Source organism: Papio anubis, chromosome 11, assembly GCF_008728515.1.
Source record: "Papio anubis isolate 15944 chromosome 11, Panubis1.0, whole genome shotgun sequence".
Lineage (NCBI taxonomy): Eukaryota > Metazoa > Chordata > Mammalia > Primates > Cercopithecidae > Papio > Papio anubis.
Window position 1 is genome coordinate 107,464,226 of NC_044986.1, and position 23,229 is coordinate 107,487,454.

Consider the following 23,229-nt stretch of genomic DNA (forward strand, 5'->3'; position numbering starts at 1 on the left):
CAGCTTAATCCATGTCCCTGCAAAGGACAGGAACTCATTGTTTTTTATGGCTGCTTAGTATTCATGGTGTATATGTGCCACATTTTCTTTATCCAGTCTGTCATTGATGGGCATTTGGGTTAGTTCCATGTCTTTGCTATTGTGAATAGTGCTGCAGTAAACATATGTGTGCATGTGTCTTTATAGTAGAATGATTTATAATCCTTTGGGTATATGTCCAGTAATGGGATTGCTGGGTCAAATGGTATTTCTGGTTCTAGATCCTTGAGGAATCGCCACACTGTCTTCCACAGTGGTTGAACTAATTTACAATCCCACCAACAGTGTAAAAGCATTCCTATTTCTCCACATCCTTGCCAGCAACTGTTGTTTCCTGACTTTTCAACTGACATTCTAACTGGTGTGAGATGGTATCTCATTGTGGTTTTAATTTGCATTTCTCTAATGACCAGTGATGATGGGCATTTTTTCATGTGTTTGTTGGCTGCATAAATGTTGTCTTTTGAGAAGTGTCTGTTCATATCCTTCGTCTACTTTTTGATGGGGTTGTTTTTTTCTTGTAAATTTGTTTAAGTTCCTTGTAGATTCTGGATATTAGACCTTTGTCAGATGGGTAGATTGCAAAAATTTTCTCCCATTCTATAGGTTGCCTGTTCACTGTGACGATAGTTTCTTTTGCTGTGCAGAAGCTCTGTAGTTTAATTAGATCCCATTTGTGAATTTTGGCTTTTGTTGCCATTGCTTTTGGTGATTTAGTCATGAAGTTTTTTCCTATGCCTGTGTCTTGAATGGTATTGCCTAGGTTTTTTTTCTAGGGTTTTTATGGTTTTGGGTATTATATTTAAGTCTTTAATCCATCTTGAGTTAATACTTGTGTAAGGAAAGGGTCCAGTTTCTGTTTTCTGCATATGGACAGCCAGTTTTCCCAGCACCATTTATTAAATAGGGAATACTTTCACCATTGCTTGTTTTTGTCAGGTTTGTCAAAGATCTGATGGTTGTAAATGTGTGTTGTTATTTCTGAGGTCTCTGTTCTATTCCATTGGTCTATATATCTATTTTGGTACTGGTACCATGCTGTTTTGGTTACTGTAGCCTTGTAGTATAGTTTGAAGTCAGGTAGTGTGATGCCTCCATTGTTCTTTTTGCTTAGGATTGTCTTGGCTATATGGGCCCTTTTTTGGTTCCATGTGAAGTTTAAAGTAGTTTTTTTCTAATTCTGCTAAGAAAGTCAGTCTTTGCTTGATGGGAATAGCATTGAATCTATAAATTACTTTGGGCATTATGGATTTTCACATAATTGATTCTTCCTATCCATGAGTGTGGAATTTGTTTCCATTTGTTTGTGTCCTCTCTTATTTCCGTGAACAGTGGTTTGTAGTTCTCCTTGAAGAGGTCCTTCGCATCCCTTGTAAGTTGTATTTCTAGGTATTTTATTCTCTTTGTAGCAATTGTGAATGGGAGTTCACTCATAATTTGGCTCTCTGCTTGTCTGTTGGTGGTGTAAAGGAATGCTTGTGATTTTTGCATACTGATTTTGTATCCTGAGGCTGCTGAAGTTACTTATCAGCTTATGTAGTTTTTGAGCTGAGATAATGGGGTTTTCTACATATACAGTCATGTCATCTGCAAACAGAGACAACTTGACTTCCTCTCTTCCTATTTGAATACTCTTTATTTCTTTCTCTTGCCTGATTAGCCTGGCCAGAACTTGCAATACTGTGTTGAATAGGAGTGGTGAGAGAGGGCATCCTTGTCTCCTGCTGGTTTTCAAAGGGAATGCTTCCAGCTTTTGCCCATTCAGTATGATATTGGCTATGGGTTTCTCACAAATAGCTCTCATTATTTTGAGATGTTCCATCAATACCTAGTTTATTGAGAGTTTTTAACATGAAGGGATGTTGAATTTTATCAAAGGCCTTTTCTGTATCTATTGAGATAATCATGTGGGATTACGTTTATTGATTTGAGTATGTTGAACCAGCCTTGCATCCCTGGGATGAAGCTGACTTGATTGTGGTGGATAAGCTCTTTGATGTACTGCTGGATCCGGTTTGCCAATATTCTATTGAGGATTTTTGCATCGATATTCATCAAGGATATTGGCCTGAAATTTTCTTGTTTTGTTGTGTATCTGCCAGGTTTTGGTATCAGGATGATGCTGACCTCTTAAAATGAGTTAGGAATAATTTTCTATTGTTTGGAATCATTTCAGAAGAAATAGTGCCAGCTTCTCTTGGTACTTCTGATAGAATTTGGTTATGAATCCATCTGGTCCTGGGCTTTTTTTGGTTGGTAGGCTATTACCGACTCAATTTCAGAACGTGTTATTGGTCTATTCAGGTATTTGACTTCTTCCTGGTTTAGTTTTGGGAGGGTGTATGTGTCCAGGAATTGATCCATTTCTTCTAGATTTTCTAGGTTATTTGCATGGAGGTGTTTATAGTATTCTCTGATGGCAGTTTGTATTTCCGTGGGATCAGTAGTGATATCCCCTTTATCATTTTTTATTGTGTTGATTCTTCTCTCTTTTCTTCTGTGTTAGTCTAGATAATGGTCTATCTATTTTGTTAATCTTTTCAAAAAACCAGCTCCTGGATTCATTGATTCTTTGAAGGGTTTTTCATGTCTCTATCTCCTTCATTTCTGCTCTTAGTTGTTTCTTGTTTTCTGCTAGCTTTTGTTGGCTCTTGCTCCTCTAGTTCTTTTAATTGTGATGTTTGGGTGTTGATTTCAGATCTTTCCAGCTTTCTGATGTGGGCATTTAGTGCTATAAATTTCCCTCTTAACACTGCTTTAACTGTGTCCCAGAGATTCTGGTACATTGTCTCTTTGTTTTCATTGGTTTCAAATAACTTCTTTATTTTTGCCTTAATTTTGTTATTTACCCAGTAGTCATTCAGGAGCAAGTTGTTCAATTTCCATGTAGTTGTGTGGTTTTGAGTGAGTTTTTTTTTTTTTTTTTAAATTTAAGATCTAGGGTACATGTGCACAACGTGCAGGTTTGTTACATATATATACATGTGCCATGTTCGTGTGCTGCACCCATTAACTCTTCATTTACATTAGGTATATCTCCTAATGCTATCCCTCCCCACTACCCCCTGCCCACAATAGGACCTGGTGTGTGATGCTCCCCTTCCTGTGTCCAAGTGATCTCATTTTTCAATTCCCACCTATGAGTGAGAACATGCGGTATTTGGTTTTCTGTTCTTGTGATAGTTTGCTGAGAATGATGGTTTCCAGTTGCATCCATGTCCCTACAAAGGACACGAACTCATCGTTTTTTATGGCTGCATAGTATTCCATGGTGCATATGTGCCACATTTTCTTAATCCAGTCTGTCACTGACGGACATTCGGGTTGATTCCAAGTCTTTGCTATTGTGAATAGTGCCGCAATAAACATATGTGTGCATGTGTCTTTATAGCAGCATGACTTATAATCCTTTGGGTATATCCCCAGTAGTGGGTTGGCTGGGTCATGGTATTTCTAGTTCTAGATCCTTGAGGAATCGCCACACTGTTTTCCACAATGGTTGAACTAGTTTACAGCCCCACCAACAGTGTAAAAGTGTTCCTATTTCTCTACATCCTCTCTAGCACCTGTTGTTTCCTGACTTTTTAATGATCGCCATTCTAACTGGTGTGAGATGGTATCTCATTGTGGTTTTGATTTGCATTTCTCTAATGGCAAGTGATGATGAATTTTTTTTCATGTGTCTGTTGGCCATATGAATGTCTTCTTTTGAGAAGTATCTATTCATATCCTTTGCCCACTTTTTGATGGGGTTGTTTGTTTTTTTCTTGTAAATTTGTTTGAGTTCTTTATAGGTCCTGGATATTAGACGTTTGTCAGATGAGTAGATTGCAAAAATGTTCTTCCATTCTGTAGGTTGCCTGTTCACTCTGATGGTAGTTTCTTTTGCTGTGCAGAAGCTCTTTAGTTTAATTGGATCCCATTTGTCAATTATGGTTTTTGTTGCCGTTGCTTTTGGTGTGTTAGACGTGAAGTCCTTGCCAATGCCTATGTCCTGAATGGTATTCCCTAGGTTTTCTTCTAGGATTTTTATGGTATTAGGTCTAACATTTAAGTCTCTAATCCATCTTGACTTAATTTTTGTATAAGGAGTAAGGAAAGGATCCAGTCCCAGCTTTCTACATATGGCTAGCCAATTTTCCCAGCACCATTTATTAAATAGGGACTCCTTTCCCCAATTCTTGTTTTTATCAGGTTTGTCAAAGATCAGATGGCTGTAGATGTGTGGTATTATTTCTGAGGGCTCTGTTCTGTTCCATTGGTCTATATGTCTGTTTTGGTACCAGTACCATGCTGTTTTGGTTACTGTAGCCTTGTAGTATAGTTTAAGTCAGGTAGCGTGATGCCTCCAGCTTTGTTCTTTTGGCTTAGGATTGTCTGGGCAATGTGGGGTCTTTTTTGGTTCCATATGAACTTTAAAGCAGTTTTTTCCAATTCTGTGAAGAAACTCACTGGTAGCTTAATGGGGATGGCATTGAATCTATAAATTACCTTGGGCATTATGACCATTTTCACAATATTGATTCTTCCTATCCATGAGCATGGTATGTTCTTCCATTTGTTTGTGTCCTCTTTTATTTCACTGAGCAGTGGTTTGTAGTTCTCCTTGAAGAGGTCCTTCACATCCCTTATAAGTTGGATTCCTAGGTATTTTATTCTCTTTGAGGCTATTGTGAATGGGAGTTCATTCATGATTTGGCTCTCTGTTTGTCTGTTACTGATGTATAAGAATGCTTGTGATTTTTGCACATTAATTTTGTATCCTGAGACTTTGCTGAAGTTGCTTATCAGCTTAAGGAGATTTTGGGCTGAGACAATGGGGTTTTCTAAATATACAATCATGTCATCTGCAAAGAGGAACAATTTGACTTCTTCTTTTCCTAACTGAATACCCTTTATTTCTTTCTCTTTCCTGATTGCTCTAGCCAGAACTTCCAACACTATGTTGAATAGGAGTGGTGAGAGAGGGCATCCCTGTCTTGTGCCAGTTTTCAAAGGGAATGCTTCCAGTTTTTGCCCATTCAGTATGATATTGGCTGTGGGTTTGTCATAAATAGCTCTTATTATTTTGAGACATGTTCCATCAATACCGAATTTATTGAGCGTTTTTAGCATGAAGGGCTGTTGAATTTTGTCAAAGGCCTTTTCTGCATCTATTGAGATAATCATGTGGTTTTTGTCTTTGGTTCTGTTTATATGCTGGATTATGTTTATTGATTTGCATATGTTGAACCAGCCTTGCATCCCAGGAGTGAAGCCCACTTGATCATGGTGGATAAGCTTTTTGATGTGCTGCTGGATTCGGTTTGCCAGTATTTTATTGAGGATTTTTGCATCTGTGTTCATCAAGGATATTGGTCTGAAATTCTCTTTTTTTGTTGTGTCTCTGCCAGGCTTTGGTATCAGGATGATGTTGGCCTCATAAAATGAGTTAGGGAGGATTCCCTTTTTTTTTTATTGATTGGAATAATTTCAGAAGGAATGGTACCAGCTCCTCCTTGTATCTCTGGTAGAATTCAGCTGTGAATCCATCTGGTCCTGGACTTTTTTTTGGTTGGTAAGCTACTAATTATTGCCTCAATTTCAGAGCCTGCTATTGGTCTATTCAGGGATTCAGCTTCTTCCTAGTTTAGTCTTGGAAGAGTGTAAGTGTCCAGGAAATTATCCATTTCTTCTAGGTTTTCTAGTTTATTTGCATAGAGGTGTTTATAGTATTCTTTGATGGTAGTTTGTATTTCTGTGGGGTCGGTGGTGATATCCCCTTTACCATTTTTTATTGCGTCTCTTTGATTCTTCTCTCTTTTCTTCATTAGTCTTGCTAGCGGTCTATCAATTTTGTCGATCTTTTCCAAAAACCAACTCCTGAATTCATTGATTTTTTGGAGGGTTTTTTGTGTCTCTATCTCCTTCAGTTCTGCTCTGATCTTAGTTATTTCATGCCTTCTGCCAGCTTTTGAATGTGTTTGCTCTTGCTTCTCTAGTTCTTTTCATTGTGATGTTAGGGTGTCAATTTTAGATCTTTCCAGCTTTCTCTTGTGGGCATTTAGTGCTATAAATTTCCCTCTACACACTGCTTTAAATATGTCCCAGAGATTCTGGTATGTTGTATCTTTGTTCTCATTGGTTTCAAAGAACATCTTTATTTCTGCCTTCATTTCGTTATGTACCCAGTAGTCATTCAGGAGCATGTTGTTCAGTTTCCATGTAGTTGAGTGGTTTTGATTTTCTTAGTCCTGAGTTCTAGTTTGATTGCCCTGTGGTCTGAGAGACAGTTTGTTATAATTTCTGTTCTTGTACATTTGCTGAGGAGTGCTTTACTTCCAACTTTGGAATAAGTGCGATGTGGTCAATTTTGGAATAAGTGCGATGTGGTGCTGAGAACAATGTATATTCTGCTGCTTTGGGGTGGAGAGTTCTGTAGATGTCTCTTAGGTCTGCCTGGTGCAGAGTTGAGTTCAATTCCTGGATATCCTTGTTAACTTTTTGTCTTATTGATCTGTCTAATGTTGACAGTGGGGTGTTAAAGTCTCCCATTATTACTGTATGGGAGTCTAAGTCTCTTTGTAAGTCTCTAAGGACTTGCTTTATGAATCTGGGTGCTCCTGTATTGGGTGCATATATATTTAAGATAGTTAGCTCTTCCTGATGAATTGATCCCTTTACCATTATGTAATGGCCTTCTTTGTCTCTTTTAATCTTTGATTTTTTAAAGTCTGTTTTATCAGAGTCTAGGATTGCAACCCCTGCTTTTTTTTGTTCTCCATTTGCTTGGTAGATCTTCCTTCATCCCTTTATTTTGAGCCTATATGTGTCTCTGCATGTGAGATGGGTCTCCTGAATACAGCAGACTGATGGGTCTTGACTCCTTATCCAATTTGCCAGTCTGTGTCTTTTAATTGGAGCATTTAGTCCATTTACATTTAAGGTTAATATTGTTATGTGTGAACTTGATCCTGTCATGATATTAGCTGGTTATTTTGCTCGCTAGTTGATGCAGTTTCTTCTTAGCATCGATGGACTTTACATTTTGGCATGTTTTTGCAATGGCTGGTACCGGTTGTTCCTTTCCATGTTTAGTGCTTCCTTCAGGATCTCTTGTAGGGCAAGCCTCGTGGTGACAAAATCTCTAAGCATTTGCTTATCTGTAAAGGATTTTATTTCTCCTTCACTTATGAAACTTAGTTTGTCTGGATATGAAATCTGGGTTTAAAATTCTTTTCTTTAAGAATGTTGAATATTGGCCCCCACTCTCTTCTGGCTTGGAGAGTTTCTGCCGAGAGATCTGCTGTTAGTCTGATGGGCTTCCCTTTGTGTGTAACCCGACCTTTCTCTCTGGTTGCCCTTAACATTTTTTCCTTCATTTCAGCTTTGGTGAATCTGACAATGATGTGTCTTGGAGTTGCTCTTCTTGAGGAGTATCTTTGTGGCGTTCTCTGTATTTCCTGAATTTGAGTGTTGGCCTGCCTTACTAGGTTGGGGAAATTCTCCTGGATGATATCCTGCAGAGTGTTTTCCAACTTGATTCGATTTTCCCCATCTCTTTCAGGCACACCAATCTGACATAGATTTGGTCTTCACATAACCCCATACTTCTTGGAGGCTTTGTTCATTTCTTTTTACTCTTTTTTCTCCACACTTCTCTTCTCGCTTCATTTCATTCATTTGATCTTCAATCGCTTTCTTCCAGTTGATTGAGTCAGTTACTGAAGCTTGTGCATTTGTCAAGTATTTCTCGTGTCATGGTTTTCATCTCTATCAGTTCTTTAAAGTCTTCTCTGCATTGATTATTCTAGTTATCCATTCATCCATTCTTTTTTCAAGGTTTTTAGTTTCTTTGTGCTGGTTACATAGTTCCTCCTTTAGCTCTGAGAAGTTTGATCGACTGAAGCCTTCTTCTCTCAACTTGTCAATGTCATTCTCTGTCCAGCTTTGTTCCGTCACTGGCGATGAGCTGCCTTCCTTTGGAGGGGGAGATGCGCTCTGATTTTTTGAATTTCCAGCTTTTCTGCCCTGCTTTTTCCCCATATTTGTGGTTTTATCTGCCTTTGGTCTTTGATGATGGTGACGTACTGATGGGGTTTTGGTGTGGGTGTCCTTTCTGTTTGTTAGTTTTCCTTCTAACAGTAAGGACTCTCAGCTGTAGGTCTGTTGGAGTTTGCTTGGGGTCCACTCTAGACCCTGTTTGCCTGGGTGTCAGCAGCGGATGCTACAGAAGATGCTTGGGGTCCACTCTAGACCCTGTTTGCCTGGGTATCGGCAGCAGATGCTACAGAAGATAGAATATTGCTGCAAAGCGAATGTTGCTGTCTGATTCTTGCTCTGGAAGCTTCATCTCAGCGATGTACCCCACTGTGTGAGGTATGAGGTGTAGGTCTGCCCCTAGTGGGGGATGTCTCCCAGTTAGGCTACTCAGGGATGAGGGACTCACTTGAGCAGGCAGTCTGTCCGTTCTCAGATCTCAACCTCCGTGCTGGGAGATCCACTGCTCTCTTCAAAGCTATCAGACAGGGGCATTTACCTCTGCCAAGGTTTCTGCTGCTTTTTGTTTAGCTATGTCCTGTCCCCAGAGGAGGAGTCTACAAAGGCAGGCCAACCTCCTTGAGCTACGGTGGGCTCCACCCAATTTGAGCTTCCAGGTGCCTTTGTTTACCCACTTAAGCCTCAGCAATGGCAGGTGTCCCTCCCCCAGCCTTGCTGCTGCGTTGCAGTTAGATCTCAGACTGCTATGCTAGCAATGAGGGAAGCTCCATGGGCGTGGGACTCTCCAGGCCAAGTGTGGGATATAATCTCCTGGTGTGCCGTTTGCTAAGACCCTTGGTAAAGCGCAGTGTTAGGGTGGGAGTTACCCAATTTTCCAGGTGTTGTCTGTCTCAGTTTCCCTTGGCTAGGAAAAGGGATTCCCTTCCCCCTTGTGCTTTCCAGGTGAGGCGATGCCTTGCCCTGCTTCTGCTCTTGCTTGTCGGGCTGCACCAGCTGACCAGCACCGATTTTCTGGCACTCCCTAGTGAGATGAACCCGGTACCTTAGTTGAAAATGCAGAAATCGCCCTTCTTCTGTGTCTCTCATGCTGGGAGCTGGAGGCTGGAGCTGTTCCTATTCGGCCATCTTGGGCACGCCCCCTTGAGTAAGTTTCTTAATCCTGAGTTCTAGTTTGATTGCACTGTGGTCTGAGAGACTGTTATTTATTTCCATTCTTTTGCATTTGCTGAGGAGTGTTTTACTTCCAGTTATGTGGTTGATTTTAGAATAAGTGCCATTTGGCTCTGAGAAGAATGTATATTCTGTTGATTTGGGGTGGAGAGTTCTGTAGATGTCTATTAGGTTCACTTAATCCAGAGGTGAGTTCAAGTCCTGAATATCCTTGTTAATTTTCTGTCTCATTGATCTAATATTAACAGTAGGGTGTTAAAGTCTCCCATTATTATTGTGTGGGAGTCTAAGTCTCTTTGTAGGTCTCTAAGAACTTGTTTTATGAATCTGGGTGCTCCTGTATTGGGTGCATATATATTTAGGATAGTTACCTCTTCTTGTTGCGTTGACCCCTTTATCGTTATGTAATGCCCTTCTTTATCTTTTTTGATTTTTGTTGGTTTAAAGTCTGTTTTACTAGAGACTAGGATAGCAACCCCTACTTTTTTTTCCTTTCCATTTTCTTGGTAAATATTCCTCCATTCCTTTATTTTGAGCATCTTTGCATGAGATGGGTCTCCTGAGTACAGCACACCAATGGGTCTTGACTCCAGGCTGTGTATTTTAATTGAGGCCTTTAATCATTTACATTTAAAGTTAATATGGTTAGGTGTGAATTTGATCCTGTCATCATGATGCTAGCTCATTATTTTGCACATTAGTTGATGCAGTTTCTTCATAGTGTCATTGATCTTTATATTTTGGTGTTTTTTTGCAGTGGCTGTTACTGGTTTTCCCTTTTCATATTTAGTGTTTCCTTCAGGAACTCTTGTAAGGCAGGTCTGGTGGTGACAAAATCCCTCAGCATTTGCTTGCCTGGGAAGGATTTTATTTCTCCTTTGCTTTTGAGACTTAATTTGGCTGGATGTGAAATTCTGGGTTGAAAACTCTTCTCTTTGACAATGTTGAATATTCGCCCCCATTCTATTTTGGCTTGTAGGGTTTCTGCAGAGACATCTGCTATTAGTCTGATGGGCTTCCCTTTGTAGGTGACCTGACCTTTCTGGCTGCCCTTAACCTTTGTTTCAACCTTGGAAAATCTGATTATGTGTCTTGGGGTTGCTCTTCTTGAGGGGTGTCTTAGTGGTGTTCCCTGTATTTTTTTAATTTGAATGTGGGCCTGTCTTGCTTGGTTGGGGAAGTTCTTCTGGATAATATCCTAAAGTGTGTTTTCCAACTTGGTCCATTCTCCCTGTCACTTTCAGGTATGCCAGTCAATCATGGCTTCAGTCTTTACATGTAGTCCCATATTTCTTGGAAGATTTGTTTGTTCCTTTTCATTCTTTTTTCTCTAATCTTGTCTTTATGCCTTATATCAGCAAGGCATAAATAGTCTCTGATGTCCTTCCAGTTGATTGATTTGTTTATTGATACTTGTGTATGCTTCAAGAAGTTCTCGTGCTGTGTTTTTCAGCTCCATCAGGTCATTTATGTTCCTCTCTAAACTGGTTATTTTAGTTAACCATTCCTGTAACCTTTTATCAAGGTTCTTAGCTTCCTTGTGTTGGGTTAGAACATACTCCTTTAGCTCGGAGAAGTATGTTATTACCCACCTTCTGAAGCCTACTTCTGTCAGTTTGTCAATCTCATTCTCTGTCCAGTTTTGTTCCCTTGCTGGAGAGAAGTTGCGATTATTTGGAGAAGAGGCATTCTGGATTTTGGAATTTTCAGCATTTTTGTGCTGGCTTTTCCTTATCTTCATGGATTTATATACCTTTGATCTTTGAGGCTGATGACCTTTGGATGGGATTGTTGTGGGGGGTCTTTTTTGTTGATATTGTTGCTTTCTGTTTGTTAGTTTTTCTTCTAAGAGTCAGGCCCCTCCTCTGGAGGTCTGCTGTGGTTTACTGGAGGTCCACCCCAGGCCCTGTTTGCCTTGGTATCACCAGTGGAGGCTGCAGAACAGCAAAGATTGCTGCTTGCTCCTTCCTCTGGAAGGTTCATCCCAGAGGGCACTGCCCTGATGCTAGTAGCCAGAGCTCTCCTGCATGAGGTGTCTGTTAACCCCTTTTGGGTGATCTCTCCTAGTCAGGAGGCATGAGGATCAGGGACCCACTTGAGGCAATCTGTCCCTTAGCAGAGCTGGTACACTGTGCTTGGAGAATCCCCTTTGTCAGGATCAGCTTCTCTCTTCAGAGGCGGCAGGCTGGAAAGATTAAGTCCGCTGAAGCTGCGCCCACAGCCACCTCCCCTCGCAGGTGCTCTGTCTCAGGGAGATGAGAGTTTTATCTGTAAGCCCCTGAGTAGGGCTGCTGCCTTTCCTTCAGAGATGCCCTGCCCTGTGAGGAGGAATCTAGAGAAGCAGTGTGGCCACAACCGCTTTGCTGCACTGTGGTCAATTCTGCCCAGTCCAAACCTTCCAGTTTTCTTAGCATTGTCAGGGGAAAACAGCCTACTGAAGACTCAGTAATGGTGGATGCCTACCAAGCTCGATCGTCCCATGTTGACTTCAGACTGCTGTTCTGGCTGTGAGAATTTCAAGCCAGTGATCTTTAGCTTTCTGGGCTCCATGACAGTGGGACCTGCTGAGTGAGACCACTTGGCTCCCTGGTATCAGCCCCCTTCCCAGGGGAGTAAACGGTTCTGTCTCACCGGGGTTCCAGGTGCCACTGGCATACAAAAAAAACTCCTGCAGCTAGCTCGGTGCCTGCCCAAATGGCTGCCCAGTTTTGTGCTTGAAACCCAGGGTTCTTGTGTAGGCTCATGAGGGAATATCCTCATCTGTGGATTGCAAAAACCACGGGAAAAGCATAGTACCTAGGATAGGTAGCATAGTTTGTTCCTCACAGCTTCCCTTGACTGGGGGAGGGAGGTCCCCCAGCTGCTTGCACTTCCTGGATAAATGACGCCCAACCCTACTTCCGCTTGCTCTCCATGGGTTGCACCCACTGCCTAACAGTCCCAATGAGATGAACTGGGTACCTCAGTTAGAAATGCAGAAATCACTAGCCTTCTGCGTTGGTCTTGCTGGGAACTGCAGACTGGAGCTGTTTCTATTCAGGTATCTTGGCCCTCCGAAATTTTTACCTCTTATCTTTATTGACTTTGACTTAAAGTGTTACTACATAAAATTTTCTTGAACTGCGTTTTATACCACACCAGAATATTTTGCTATGCTATACAGAGGTTTTGGCTCATATTTTTCCAGTTTTGGTTGCCAGAATTCACAGGAATTTTATGTGGCTAGCTGGAAAATATTAAAATGACCAATTTTACAAGTAGCATTCATTTGCATCTCAAAGCACTTTAAGGCCGTTGTCTAATAGCATTAGCTCGTGTTTGTCCAGAGGTGAACAAGGCACATCAAATTGGTGATTTTTAATGTTTGCCTCCAGTGGGTGTTTTTAACTTTCTTTAGAAGATTACAAATACTTCTTGGTTTTGAGTTTTGTTGATTAAAAGTTGCTAGTCATTATAAGATTATTTTTCTGGCAAGAATGTGTATTTTCTTAATGGAATGACACAAGTATTTAATGTAAATTGGATATACATGAGAAGTGAAGCCAGCTGGACTTCCTGGGTGGAGTGGGGACTTGGAGAACTTTTTTGTCGAGCTAGAGGATTGTAAACGCACCAATCAGTGCTCTGTGTCTAGCTAAAGGATTGTAAACGCACCAATGCACCAATGGACCAGTCAGTGCTCTGTAAAATGGACCAATCAGTGCTCTGTCAAATGGATCAATCAGCAGGATGTGGGCAGGGCCAAATAAGGGAATAAAAGCTTGGCCACCTGAGTCAGCAGCGGCAACCCGCTGGGGTTCCCTTCCACGCTGTGAAAGCTTTGTTCTTTTGCTCTTCATGATAAATCCTGCTGCTGCTCACTCTTTGGGTCTGCACTGCCTTTATGAGCTATAACACTCACTGCGAAGGTCTGTGACTTCACTCCTGAAGTCAGCAAGACCACAAACCCCCCGGAAGGAAGAAACACTAGACACATCTGAGCATCTGGAGGAACAAACTCCAGACACACCATCCTTAAGAACTGTAACACCACGAGGGTCCGCAGCTTCTTTCTTTTTTTTAATGTTTTTAAAATTAATTAATTAATTAATTTATTTATTTATTTATTTTGAGATGAGCCTCGCTCTGTCGCCCAGCCTAGAGTACAGTGGTGCGATCTCGGCTCACTGCAAGCTCCATCTCCCGATTTCACACCATTCTCCTGCCTCAGCCTCCTGAGTAGCTGGGACTACAGGTGTGTGCCACCACACCCGGCTAATTTTTTGTATTTTTAGTAGAGACGGGGTTTCACCTTGTTATCCAGGATGGTCTCAATCTCCTGACCTCATGATCTGCCCGCCTTGGCCTCCCAAAGTGCTGGGATTAGAGGCGTGAGCCACCACACCCATCCAGTGGCTTCATTCCTGAAGTCAGAGGGACCAAGAACCTACTGGAAGGAATAAATTCCGGACACATATATTTGGTTAATGGATAGAGGTTTTAAAGTAGGGATGGGAGGATGGTGGAAAAGACCGTAATTTTTCATCAGTTTTTCTCATTGATTTTATGACTTGACTGCTTTGGATTTATAGTGTTCTTTTTTTTTTTTTTTTTTTCTCTCTGTGTGTGTTTTGTTTTTTTTTTAGGGAGAAGTTATAGCACTGGATAAAATCTTCAGCAAAGTAGAAAAAATAAAGCAGAATGCCTTATTGTTAGGGCTGAATTCCATCAGGGCATTTTGTTTTGATGGAACAAAGGCGGTTAAACTTGATATGGTGGAGGACACAGAAGGTGAGATATTTTGATTTTCTTACTTTTTAATTGACAAATCATATATATTTGTTGCATACAGTGTGATGTTTTGACATGTATATGATTTTGTATACAATGTGAAATGATTAAAGCAAGCTAATTAACATATCCATCACTGTACTTATCCTTGTCTTGTGGGAATTTGAAATTTACTCTCTTAGCAGCTTTGAAATAACAAAATACGTTAGTATAGTCACCATGCTGTGCAGTAGATCTCAAAAACTTACTCCTCCTGTCCAACTGAAACTTTGTACCCTTTAAACAACTTCTCCCCATTCTTTTCTCCTCCTTCCTCCCCCAGCCTCTGGTAACAACTATTCTACTCTGTTTCTATGAGTTTGACTTTTTTAGATTCCCCACTTAAGTGAGATCCTGTAATATTTGTCCCTCACTTCCTGGCTTGTTTCACTTAGCATAATATAATGTCTTCCAGGTTTATCTATTTTGTTGCAAATGACATAATTTCTTTTTGTTTTAAAGGCTGAATGGTATTCCATTGTGTATATGTACCACATTTTCTTTATCCATTCATTTCTTGATGGATTCCGTATCTTGACTGTTGGGATGAGAGTGCAGATATCTCTTTGACATGCTGATTTAAATTCCTTTTTCTGTATACCCAGTAGTAGGATTACTGGATAATATGGTAGTTCTATTTATTTTTGAAGAACCTCCATACCATTTTACATAATGGCTGTATTAATTTACATTCTTACCAACAGTGTAAAAGAGTTTGCTTTTCTCTGCATCCTTGCCAGCATATATTATTTTGTATGTGTGTTTTTATGATAGCCATTTTAACTGGGGTGAGGTGATATCTCATTGTGGTTTTGATTTGCATTTTCCTGATGATTAGTGATGTTGGGCATTTTTTCATATACCTGTTGGCTATTTATATGTCTGTTAGGTCCTTCTCTCTCTCTTTTTTAAAAAATAGGTCTCTACTTTTGAAAGACCTATTTTGAAATAGGTCTTTATTTTTGAAAGATAGTTTTACTGAATATTAAATTCTTGGTTGACAGGTTTTTCTTTTTTTTTTTCTTTCTCTACTTTGAATATGTCATGTTACCATCTTTGGGGCTCCATTGTTCTAGATTAACCATCACCTGCTAATCTTTTACAGTTCCCTAGTACATGACGAGTTGTTTTTCCCTTGCTGCCTTTAACATTTTCTCTTTTCTTTTGACTTTCAACATTTTTACGATGATGTATCTGGTTGTGGATCTTTTTGCATTTGTCCACCTCAGAGCTAGTTGTTCCTTTTGGATGTGTAGATTGCTTTTCATCAAATATTGATCATTTTCAGCCATAATTTTTTGAATATTTTCCTACCTTTTTTTCTTTCTTTCCTTTTGGGACTACCTAAGTTGTGTTAATAGTGCCTAAGTTGTCTTAATAATGTCACACATTTCTCTGAAGTTTATGGTAATTTGTCTTCATTGTTATATCTCTCTGACCTTCAGATTATAATCAAAAAGCAGGTTAGCTGCATGCTGCATTTAGAGTCTGATTAACAAGAGTAAGATCTGGTACAAGGAAAATGGTTTATTCCAAAGCTAGCTTAGGGAATGAGGCACAAAGCATCCTGCCTTTATATGTGCTGCTTCACCTTTGGAGCAGAAAGCAGACACTTTTATAAGGTAAATGGGGAAGTGAAGGAGGGCAGGGCTTCCACTGCTAGCTGGTGCCTAATCTAACAGTTTAATTGGCACCTTCCTGGGCAGAAATAAGTTGTAAAAGTGGCCAAGCAGGCATGATTGGGATATGTTCTCCTGGTGGATGGAAGTCCCCCCTACTCCCCACAAGAGTGGCAACCCCTCGAGGGTGGAAGTTTCAAGACCACCTCCTGGGGGTGAAAGTTCACTGGCCAGTATGGTTTGGTCTGCCAATTAACTGTTAATTCTCTAGGAGAGATGTGTCTTGGAGGCTTAGTTAGAAGAACTTGCCCTGCAGAGAATGTCTGGTGAGGGGAAAGTGTGTAAAAGGTTAAATTTGCATTTCTGAAGGGCTAAGTAGGAAACAAACAGGAATGGGGAAAGGGGAGAAGATAACAGAAAATAATTTTTAAAATAGTAATTCATTCCTTTTTTCTTGGAAAAATGCAAGCACTCAGTTACAAGATTATGTAATCTGTATTCATCTGTCTTCAAGTACACTCATTTTTTTCTGTCAGCCTAACTGATTGAGCCCCTCTAGTGGAATTTTTAAGAATTGTACTTTCAACATCTTGATTTCCTTTTTTAAAAATTTCCCTCTGTCGATATTCTCTATTTGATGAAACATGACGACCATATCTCCCTTTACTTTTTTAAGCGTGTTTTCCTTTTTTTTAATTCTTTGAACATATTTTTATTGGCTGCTTTAAAGTTGTTGCCTACTAAATCTGGCAGCTAAACTCTCTCAAAGTTAACTTTTGTTTGCTGCTTTTATTTCCCCTACCAATAGGTCACACTTCCCTTTTTCTTTGCATATCTCTTATTTTTTTTCCGACTGAAAACCGGCACATTTTAGGTAATACCGTCAAGCGCATCCGTGTGAAGAGACACCAAACAGGCTTTGTGTGAGCAGTAAAGCTTTTAATTCAACTGGGAGTGGGTGGGCTGAGTCCAAAGAGTCAGCAAAGGGAGATGGGGAAAGGGTTGCTTTATAGGAGTTGGGTAGGTAAGGGCAAATTACAGTAAAAGGTGGTTATCTATTGTTAGCAGAGGAGGGGTTGCAAGATGCATGGTGGAGAGATCATAAGACTTATTGTCCAGAAGAAGAACGTCACAAAGTTGATCAGCTAAGGTAGCGCAAGGACAAGTCACAATAGTAAAATAGTATAATTTTAGTTAATCAGTTAAGGCAGGAACTGGCTGTTTTACTTCTTTGTGGTTTTTCTTTGCTCCAGACTTCTTGGCTCCTGCAGGCCACCTGGATGTGTATGTGCAGGTCACAGGGGTTACAATGGCTGAGCTTCGGCTCACAGGCCTGACAAATACATTGTAACAACTTGAATGCTAATTCTCCTCCTCCCCAGGCTTGTGGTGATAGTTTGCTTATTTGTTTACTGTCATGGCTCTATGACACTATTTTGGTAAACTGTATTCCTTCAGCATGTGCAGCTGAGATGTCATTCTTCAGTGGCTTTTTTGACATGGGCATAGTAATCCTGGGATCACAGTGGTTTTAGTTTTAGCAGGGCTCACTTTGTCTCTTTCCCTGCTCTTTGTGTTAAACTGTGTGCTTCAGTTGGCATTACAAAGCACTGTTACCCTCCACTAATTGCAGATTGATTGCTTTATTCTTTTCAACAGTGCCCTGGGACATAAGTTGCGCCACCATCTGATCCAATGAATATGAGATCCTCTGCATAGGTCATCTTTCTGACCAGTCTGTGAGGTTTTTCCCAACCTAGAAGGCTCTTCTCACTGTCTCATACCTTGATTCTCTCATAAACTTCTCTGGTCTTTGGTTTAGCTGATTCTTCTCATGGAGCTCCTAGTGTGTCCGGAATTGGTGGGTTCTTGGTCTCGCTGACTTCAAGAATGAAGCCGCGGACCCTCACAGTGAGTGTTACAGTTCTTAAAGATGATGTGTCCGGAGTTTGTTCCTTCAGACGTTCAGATGTGTTTGGAGCTTCTTCCTTCTGGTGGGTTCATGGTCTCGCTGACAGGAGTGAAGCTGCAGACCTTCGCAGTTAGTGTTACAGCTCTTAAAAGCGGCGCACCTGGAGTTGTTTGTTCCTCCCGGTGGGTGGGTTCGTGGTCTCGCTGGCTTCAGGAGTGAAGCTGCAGACCTTCGTGGTGAGTGTTACAGCTCATAAAGGCGGTGTGGACCTAAAGAGTGAGCAGCAGCAAGATTTATTGCAATGAGCAAAAGAACAAAGCTTCCACCAGTGTGGAAGGGGACCCAAGCAGGTTGCCACTGCTGACTTGGGCAGCCTGCTTTTATTCCCTTATGTGACCCCACCCACATCCTGCTGATTGGTCCATTTTACAGAGAGCTGATTGGTCTGTTTTACAGAGAGCTGATTGGTCCATTTTACAGAGAGCCGTTTGGTCCGTTTTGACAGAGTGCTGATTGGTGTGTTTACAATCCTTGAGCTAGACACAGAGTGCGAGACAGAAAAGTTCTCCAGGTCCCCACTAGGTTAGCTAGATACAGAGTATCAATTGGTGTATTTACAAACTCTGAGCTAGACATAGAGTGCTGATTGGTGTGTTTACAATCCTTTAGCTAGACACAGAGTACTAGACAGAAAGTTCTCCGAGTCCCCAATAGCTTAGCTAGATACAGAGTACTGAATGGTATATTCACAAATCCTGAGCTAGATACAGAGTGCTGAATGGTGTCTTTACGATCCCTTAGCTAGACATAAAAGTTCTCCATGTTCCCACTAGACTCAGGAGCCCAGCTGGCTTCACCTATGGGATCCTGCACGAGGGCTGCAGGTAGAGCTATCTGCCAGTCCCGAGTTGCGCCTGCACTCCTCAACACTTGGGTGGTCGATGGGACTGCGCACCGTGGAGCAGGGGGCAGTGCTCGTCGGGGAGGCTCAGGCTGCACGGGAGTCCACCACGGGAGCTGGGCGAGGAGTTCGGGCATGGCAGGCTGCAGGTCCTGAGCCCTGCCCCGTGGGGAGGCAACTGAGGCCCGGCGAGAACTTCAGTGCAGTGATGGTGGGCCGGCACTGCTAGGGGACCTGGTGCAACCTCCGCAGCTGCTGGCCCAGGTACTAAGCCCCTCACTGCCCTGGGCCGGCATCACCTGCTGCTCCATGTGCGGGCCGCTGAGCCTGCGCGCGCTGAAACTCGCACTGGGCCGTGAGTGCCTGTGCCTCTCCTTCCACACCTCCCCGCAAGCAGAGGGAGGTGGCTCCGGCCTCGGCCAGCCCAGAGAGGGGCTCCCACAGTGCTGTGGTGGACTGAAGGGCTCCTCAAGCACTACCAGAGTGGATGCCGAGGCCGAGGAGGTGCCAAGAGCGAGGGCTGCTAGCACGTTGTCACCTCTCAATCCCCCTCTTAACAGGACACCCCAACTGCTGTTGGGAATTTGGCCAATGATCCCTCTAGCTACTTCCTGCTGGATGGGGTGATGAAGGGGCCCTGCGTTGTGGTGTCCTCCAGAGGGGAGCTCTCTAGGCCAGTGAAAGTGCCAGCGGGTTGGTCCAGGGGTCCTTGGTAGAAGTTGTTAGTTGAACTCATTTGGGGTTCCATTTGTAAGACCATCTGTTGCTTGATGGCCGTGATTCTAGAGGAAACAAATTTAACAAGAAGGTTAAAGATATGGGGCCCAAAGGGGAGTAACAGCAAGATGGCTGCCATGGGACCTAGAAAGGAGAGAAGCCATGTTGCCCCACTCCGGAGGTTGGTGTAAGAATTTGAAAGGCCTTGTCTGATTTCAGAAGCCTCCTGTAAATGCCGGGCGACATCTCATACTATCCCTGACTGGTTAGTGTAAAAACAACACCCTTCCCCTAAGAAGGTGCAAAGTCCTCCTTTCTCAGCAGTGAGGAGGTCTAGGCCTCTGTGGTTTTGGAGAGTCACTGCTGCTAAAGAGTCTATTTGGGATTGTAGGGTAAGGATAGATTTCGTTATTTCTTGCAAACTGTCTGAGAAATCCTTTGAGAGAGTGTGTGGTACTAGGATAATCAAGTAGATAAACTGGCTATTCCGGTTCCTGTAGCAGTAGCCATTCCTAACCCTATAAGTAGGGGTATTAGTTGTATGGCTCTGTGCTGATGGACTTGAGCTTTGAGGGGTACTGATAAGGTCTGATTTCCTGGGGCAATATTAATGTTGGGATTTAGACTAAGGGGCAGGTGCCCGTCCAGTTAGTGGGGAGGCAGATACAGGTCGATGTTCCACATAAGAAGAATATACCTTGGCTGGGTAGATAGAAATTTACCCTGGCTTTTAAAGGAATAGGGTACACTGTTTTTTCTTTACTACTTCCATCTCTCTTTCTTTCTCTTCGACTTGTCTTTTGTCTCTCTTTCTCTCTGACTCCCTGTTTCTGTCTTCTTTGACTCTCTGTCTCTTTGTCTCTCTTGTTTCTTCCTCTCTCTTTCTCTGACTTGCTATCTCTTTCTCTCTTTCCTTTCTGCTGGTCTTTCCCTGCTTCTGCCAGCTGCTTATGCTGCTGTTCTCCCTTCTCCTTCCCCTTTTGATGGCTTCAGCAGTGTAAGCCTGCCATCTCCTTGGGTTTTTGCACTGAGTGCAAAAACTCTATAATTTCCTTGTAGTATTTAATGAGGGTTCCCCCAGAGGTTAGGAACTCCCTTTCTTTCCATATTGCAGCATGGGCATGTAGGATTAGATAAGCATAATTGCTATCCGTATACACATTTATTCTTTTTCCCTTTCCCAGTTCTAAGGCTTGGGTAAGTGCCACTAGTTCTGCTGACTGGGTGCTGGTCCCTGGGGCAAGAGGCTTGCTTTCAAGTACGGTTACATCACTAACTATGGCATAACCTGCCCTTCGTATCCCATTCTCCACAAATGAACTTTCATCAGTATGTAGGTTAAGGTCAAGATTAGCTAAGGGGACTTCTAAGAGATCATCTTGGGCGGCGGAAGTCTGGACTATAATTTGGTGGCAGTCAGGCTTGATTGGTTCCCCATCCTCTGGGAGAAAAGTGGCAGGGTTGAGGGCCATCCATGTATGCATTTGAAGCACCAGTCCCTCAAGGAGTAGTGCCTGGTATCTAGGTAGGCAGTTGTCTGATAGCCATAAACTTCCTTTGGCACCAACTTTGCCATTTACATCATGAGTAGTCCAGACAGTGAGATCCTTTCCTTGTATTATCTTGATAGCCTCTGACACTAAGACGGCCACCGCTGCAACTACCTGTAAACAGTGAGGCCAACTTTTTGCTACTACATCAATTTCCTTACTTAGGTCTGCCACTGGTTGTGGGGTTGTCCCCTGAGTCTGAGTAAGGACTTCAAGAGCTATCCCGGCTCTCTCTGTGACATATTGAGAGATGTCCTGTGGGAAGGCTTAAAGTTGGAGCTTGTACTAGGGTCTGCTTTAAAGTTTTGAAGGCTGTTTCTGCCTCTGGTTCCCATTCTGCTAGATGAGTAATTGCCCTCTGGGTTTCCTTGATTAAAGTATAGAGGGGCCTGCTATCTCGCTGTATCCAGGAATCCATAGTCTACAAAAGCCAGTGATTCCAAGGAACCCCCGCAACTGTTTTAATGTCTTAGGGTGAGGATAAGCCAGTATAGGCTGTATTTGTTCCTTGCTGAGGTCCCTGGTCCCTCTGGTTAAGATTAGGCCTAGATATTTGACCTGCTGTAGGCAAAGCTGGGCCTTCGACCTAGACACCTTGTAGCCTTGATTAACTAGAAAGTTCAAGAGACCTAGAGTAGCCTGCTGGCATGAGGCTTCCAAACTGGTAGCCAAAAGTAAATCATCCATATACTGAAGGACCAGAGTGCCTGGACTTGAGAAGTGGCCTAGATCTTGGGCCAGTGCCTGACTAAACAGATGAGGGCTATCCCTAAACCCTTGGTGCCAGATAAGGGAATAAAAGCAGGCTGCCTGAGCCAGCCAGCGGCAACCCGCTCAGGTCCCCTTCCACACTGTGGAAGCTTTGTTCTTTCGCTCTTTGCAATAAATCTTGCTGCTGCTCACTCTTTGGGTCCACATCGCCTTTATGAGCTGTAACCCTCATTGCGAAGGTCTGCAGCTTCACTCCTGAAGCCAGCAAGACCATGAACCCACCGGGAAGAATGAACAACTCCAGACGCACTGCCTTTAAGAGCTGTAACACTCACCATGAAGGTCTGCAGCTTCACTCCTGAAGTCAACGAGACCACGAACCCACCAGAAGGAAGAAACTGCGGATACATCTGAACATCTGAAGGAACAAACTCCGGACTACCATCTTTAAGAACTGTAACACTCACCACAAGGGTCTGTGGCTTCATTCTTGAAGTCAGCGAGACCAAGAACCCACCAATTCCGGACACACTAGCCTTCTCTTAATTGCTCACCACCACAATCTCCGTTATTTTCAAGTGTGCTGAGGCTGAAAATTCCCCACCTTCTGTTCTAAATAAAGTTGGTTTGTTACAGTAGGTAGCTAGTCAGACATAAACAGGGCAGGAGAGGGCCTCCACAACCAGGAATGTCAGGCAAGCATCAGGTGATGGTCAGGTGTTGTTAACTGTCTCTCTAAAATAATAATTGGTTGCAGCCAGTGCCAGGGAAAGGCAGTCTCCCAGAAGACAGAAAAAACATGAAACTGGTGATCAGCTTTCTGATAAGATCTCAGGAGTTGGCCGAGCGGGCTCACACATGCACACTAAGAGGCAAAGTCATGGATGTTTAACTGGTATATGACCTCCTAGGGACTTTCGGCTGGTAAGGGAAGAACGCCTCAGCGAGAATGCACACAACTCCAGTAAACATGTTACTGGAAAGGGGTCCGGATCCAGATGCCAAGAGAGGGTTCTTAGATCTCCTGCAACAAAGAATTCAGGACGGGTTCATAGAGAAAAGTGAAAGCAAGTTTATTAAGAAAGTAGAGGAATAAAACAATGGCTACTTCATAGAGCAGTCCTGAGGGCTGCTGGTTTCCCTTTTTTTTTTTGAGATGGAGTCTCACTGTGTTGCAAGTCTGGAGTACAGTGGCGCTATCTTGGTTCACTGCAACCTCCACCTCCCAGATTCAAGCGATTCTCCTGCCTCAGCTTCCCGAGTAGCTGGGACTGCAGGCGCCCGCCACCACACCCAGGTAATGTTTTGTTGTATTTTCAGTAGAGACGGGATTTCACCATGTTGACCAGGATGATCTCAATATCTTGACCTTGTGATCCGCCCATCTTGGCCTCCCAAAGTGCTAGAATTACAGGCGTGAGCCACCTCGGCTGGCCTGTTTGCCCATTTTTATGTTTATTTCTTGATTATATGCTAAACAAGGGGTAGATTATTCATACCTTCCATTTTTAGACCTTATAGGGTAATTTCCTGTTGCTGCCATGTCATTTGTAAATTGTCATGGTGCTAGTGGGAGTGTAGCAGTGAGGACCACCAGAGGTCACTCTCATCGCCATCTTTGTTTTGGTGGGTTTTAGCTGGCTTCTTTATTGCAAACTGTTTTATCAGCAAGGTCTTTATGACCTGTATCTTGTGCTGACCTCCTGTGTCATCCTGTGACTAAGAATGCCTTAATTTGCTGGGAATGCAGCCCAGTAGATCTCAGCCTTATTTTCCCCAGCCCCCATTCAAGATGGGTGGTTCAGACGCCTCTGATAAACA

The 23,229-nt window shown here is 42.6% G+C and overlaps 1 protein-coding gene across 5 annotated transcripts in view; it reads left to right on the top strand.

The window, feature by feature from the left end:
- NSUN6 (NOP2/Sun RNA methyltransferase 6) overlaps positions 1 to 23,229 on the top strand; it is a 79,754-nt gene that overhangs the window by 38,633 nt on the left and 17,892 nt on the right. For all 5 annotated transcript variants that reach the window (XR_001906206.3, XR_002524197.2, XM_003903437.5 and 2 more), the window contains one exon: positions 13,815 to 13,959. Coding sequence is in view for 3 of the 5 variants with exons in the window: in XM_003903437.5 (XP_003903486.2) it covers positions 13,815 to 13,959 (145 nt within the window). In the remaining 2 variants the exon portion in view is untranslated. The remainder of the gene's footprint in view (positions 1 to 13,814; positions 13,960 to 23,229) is intronic.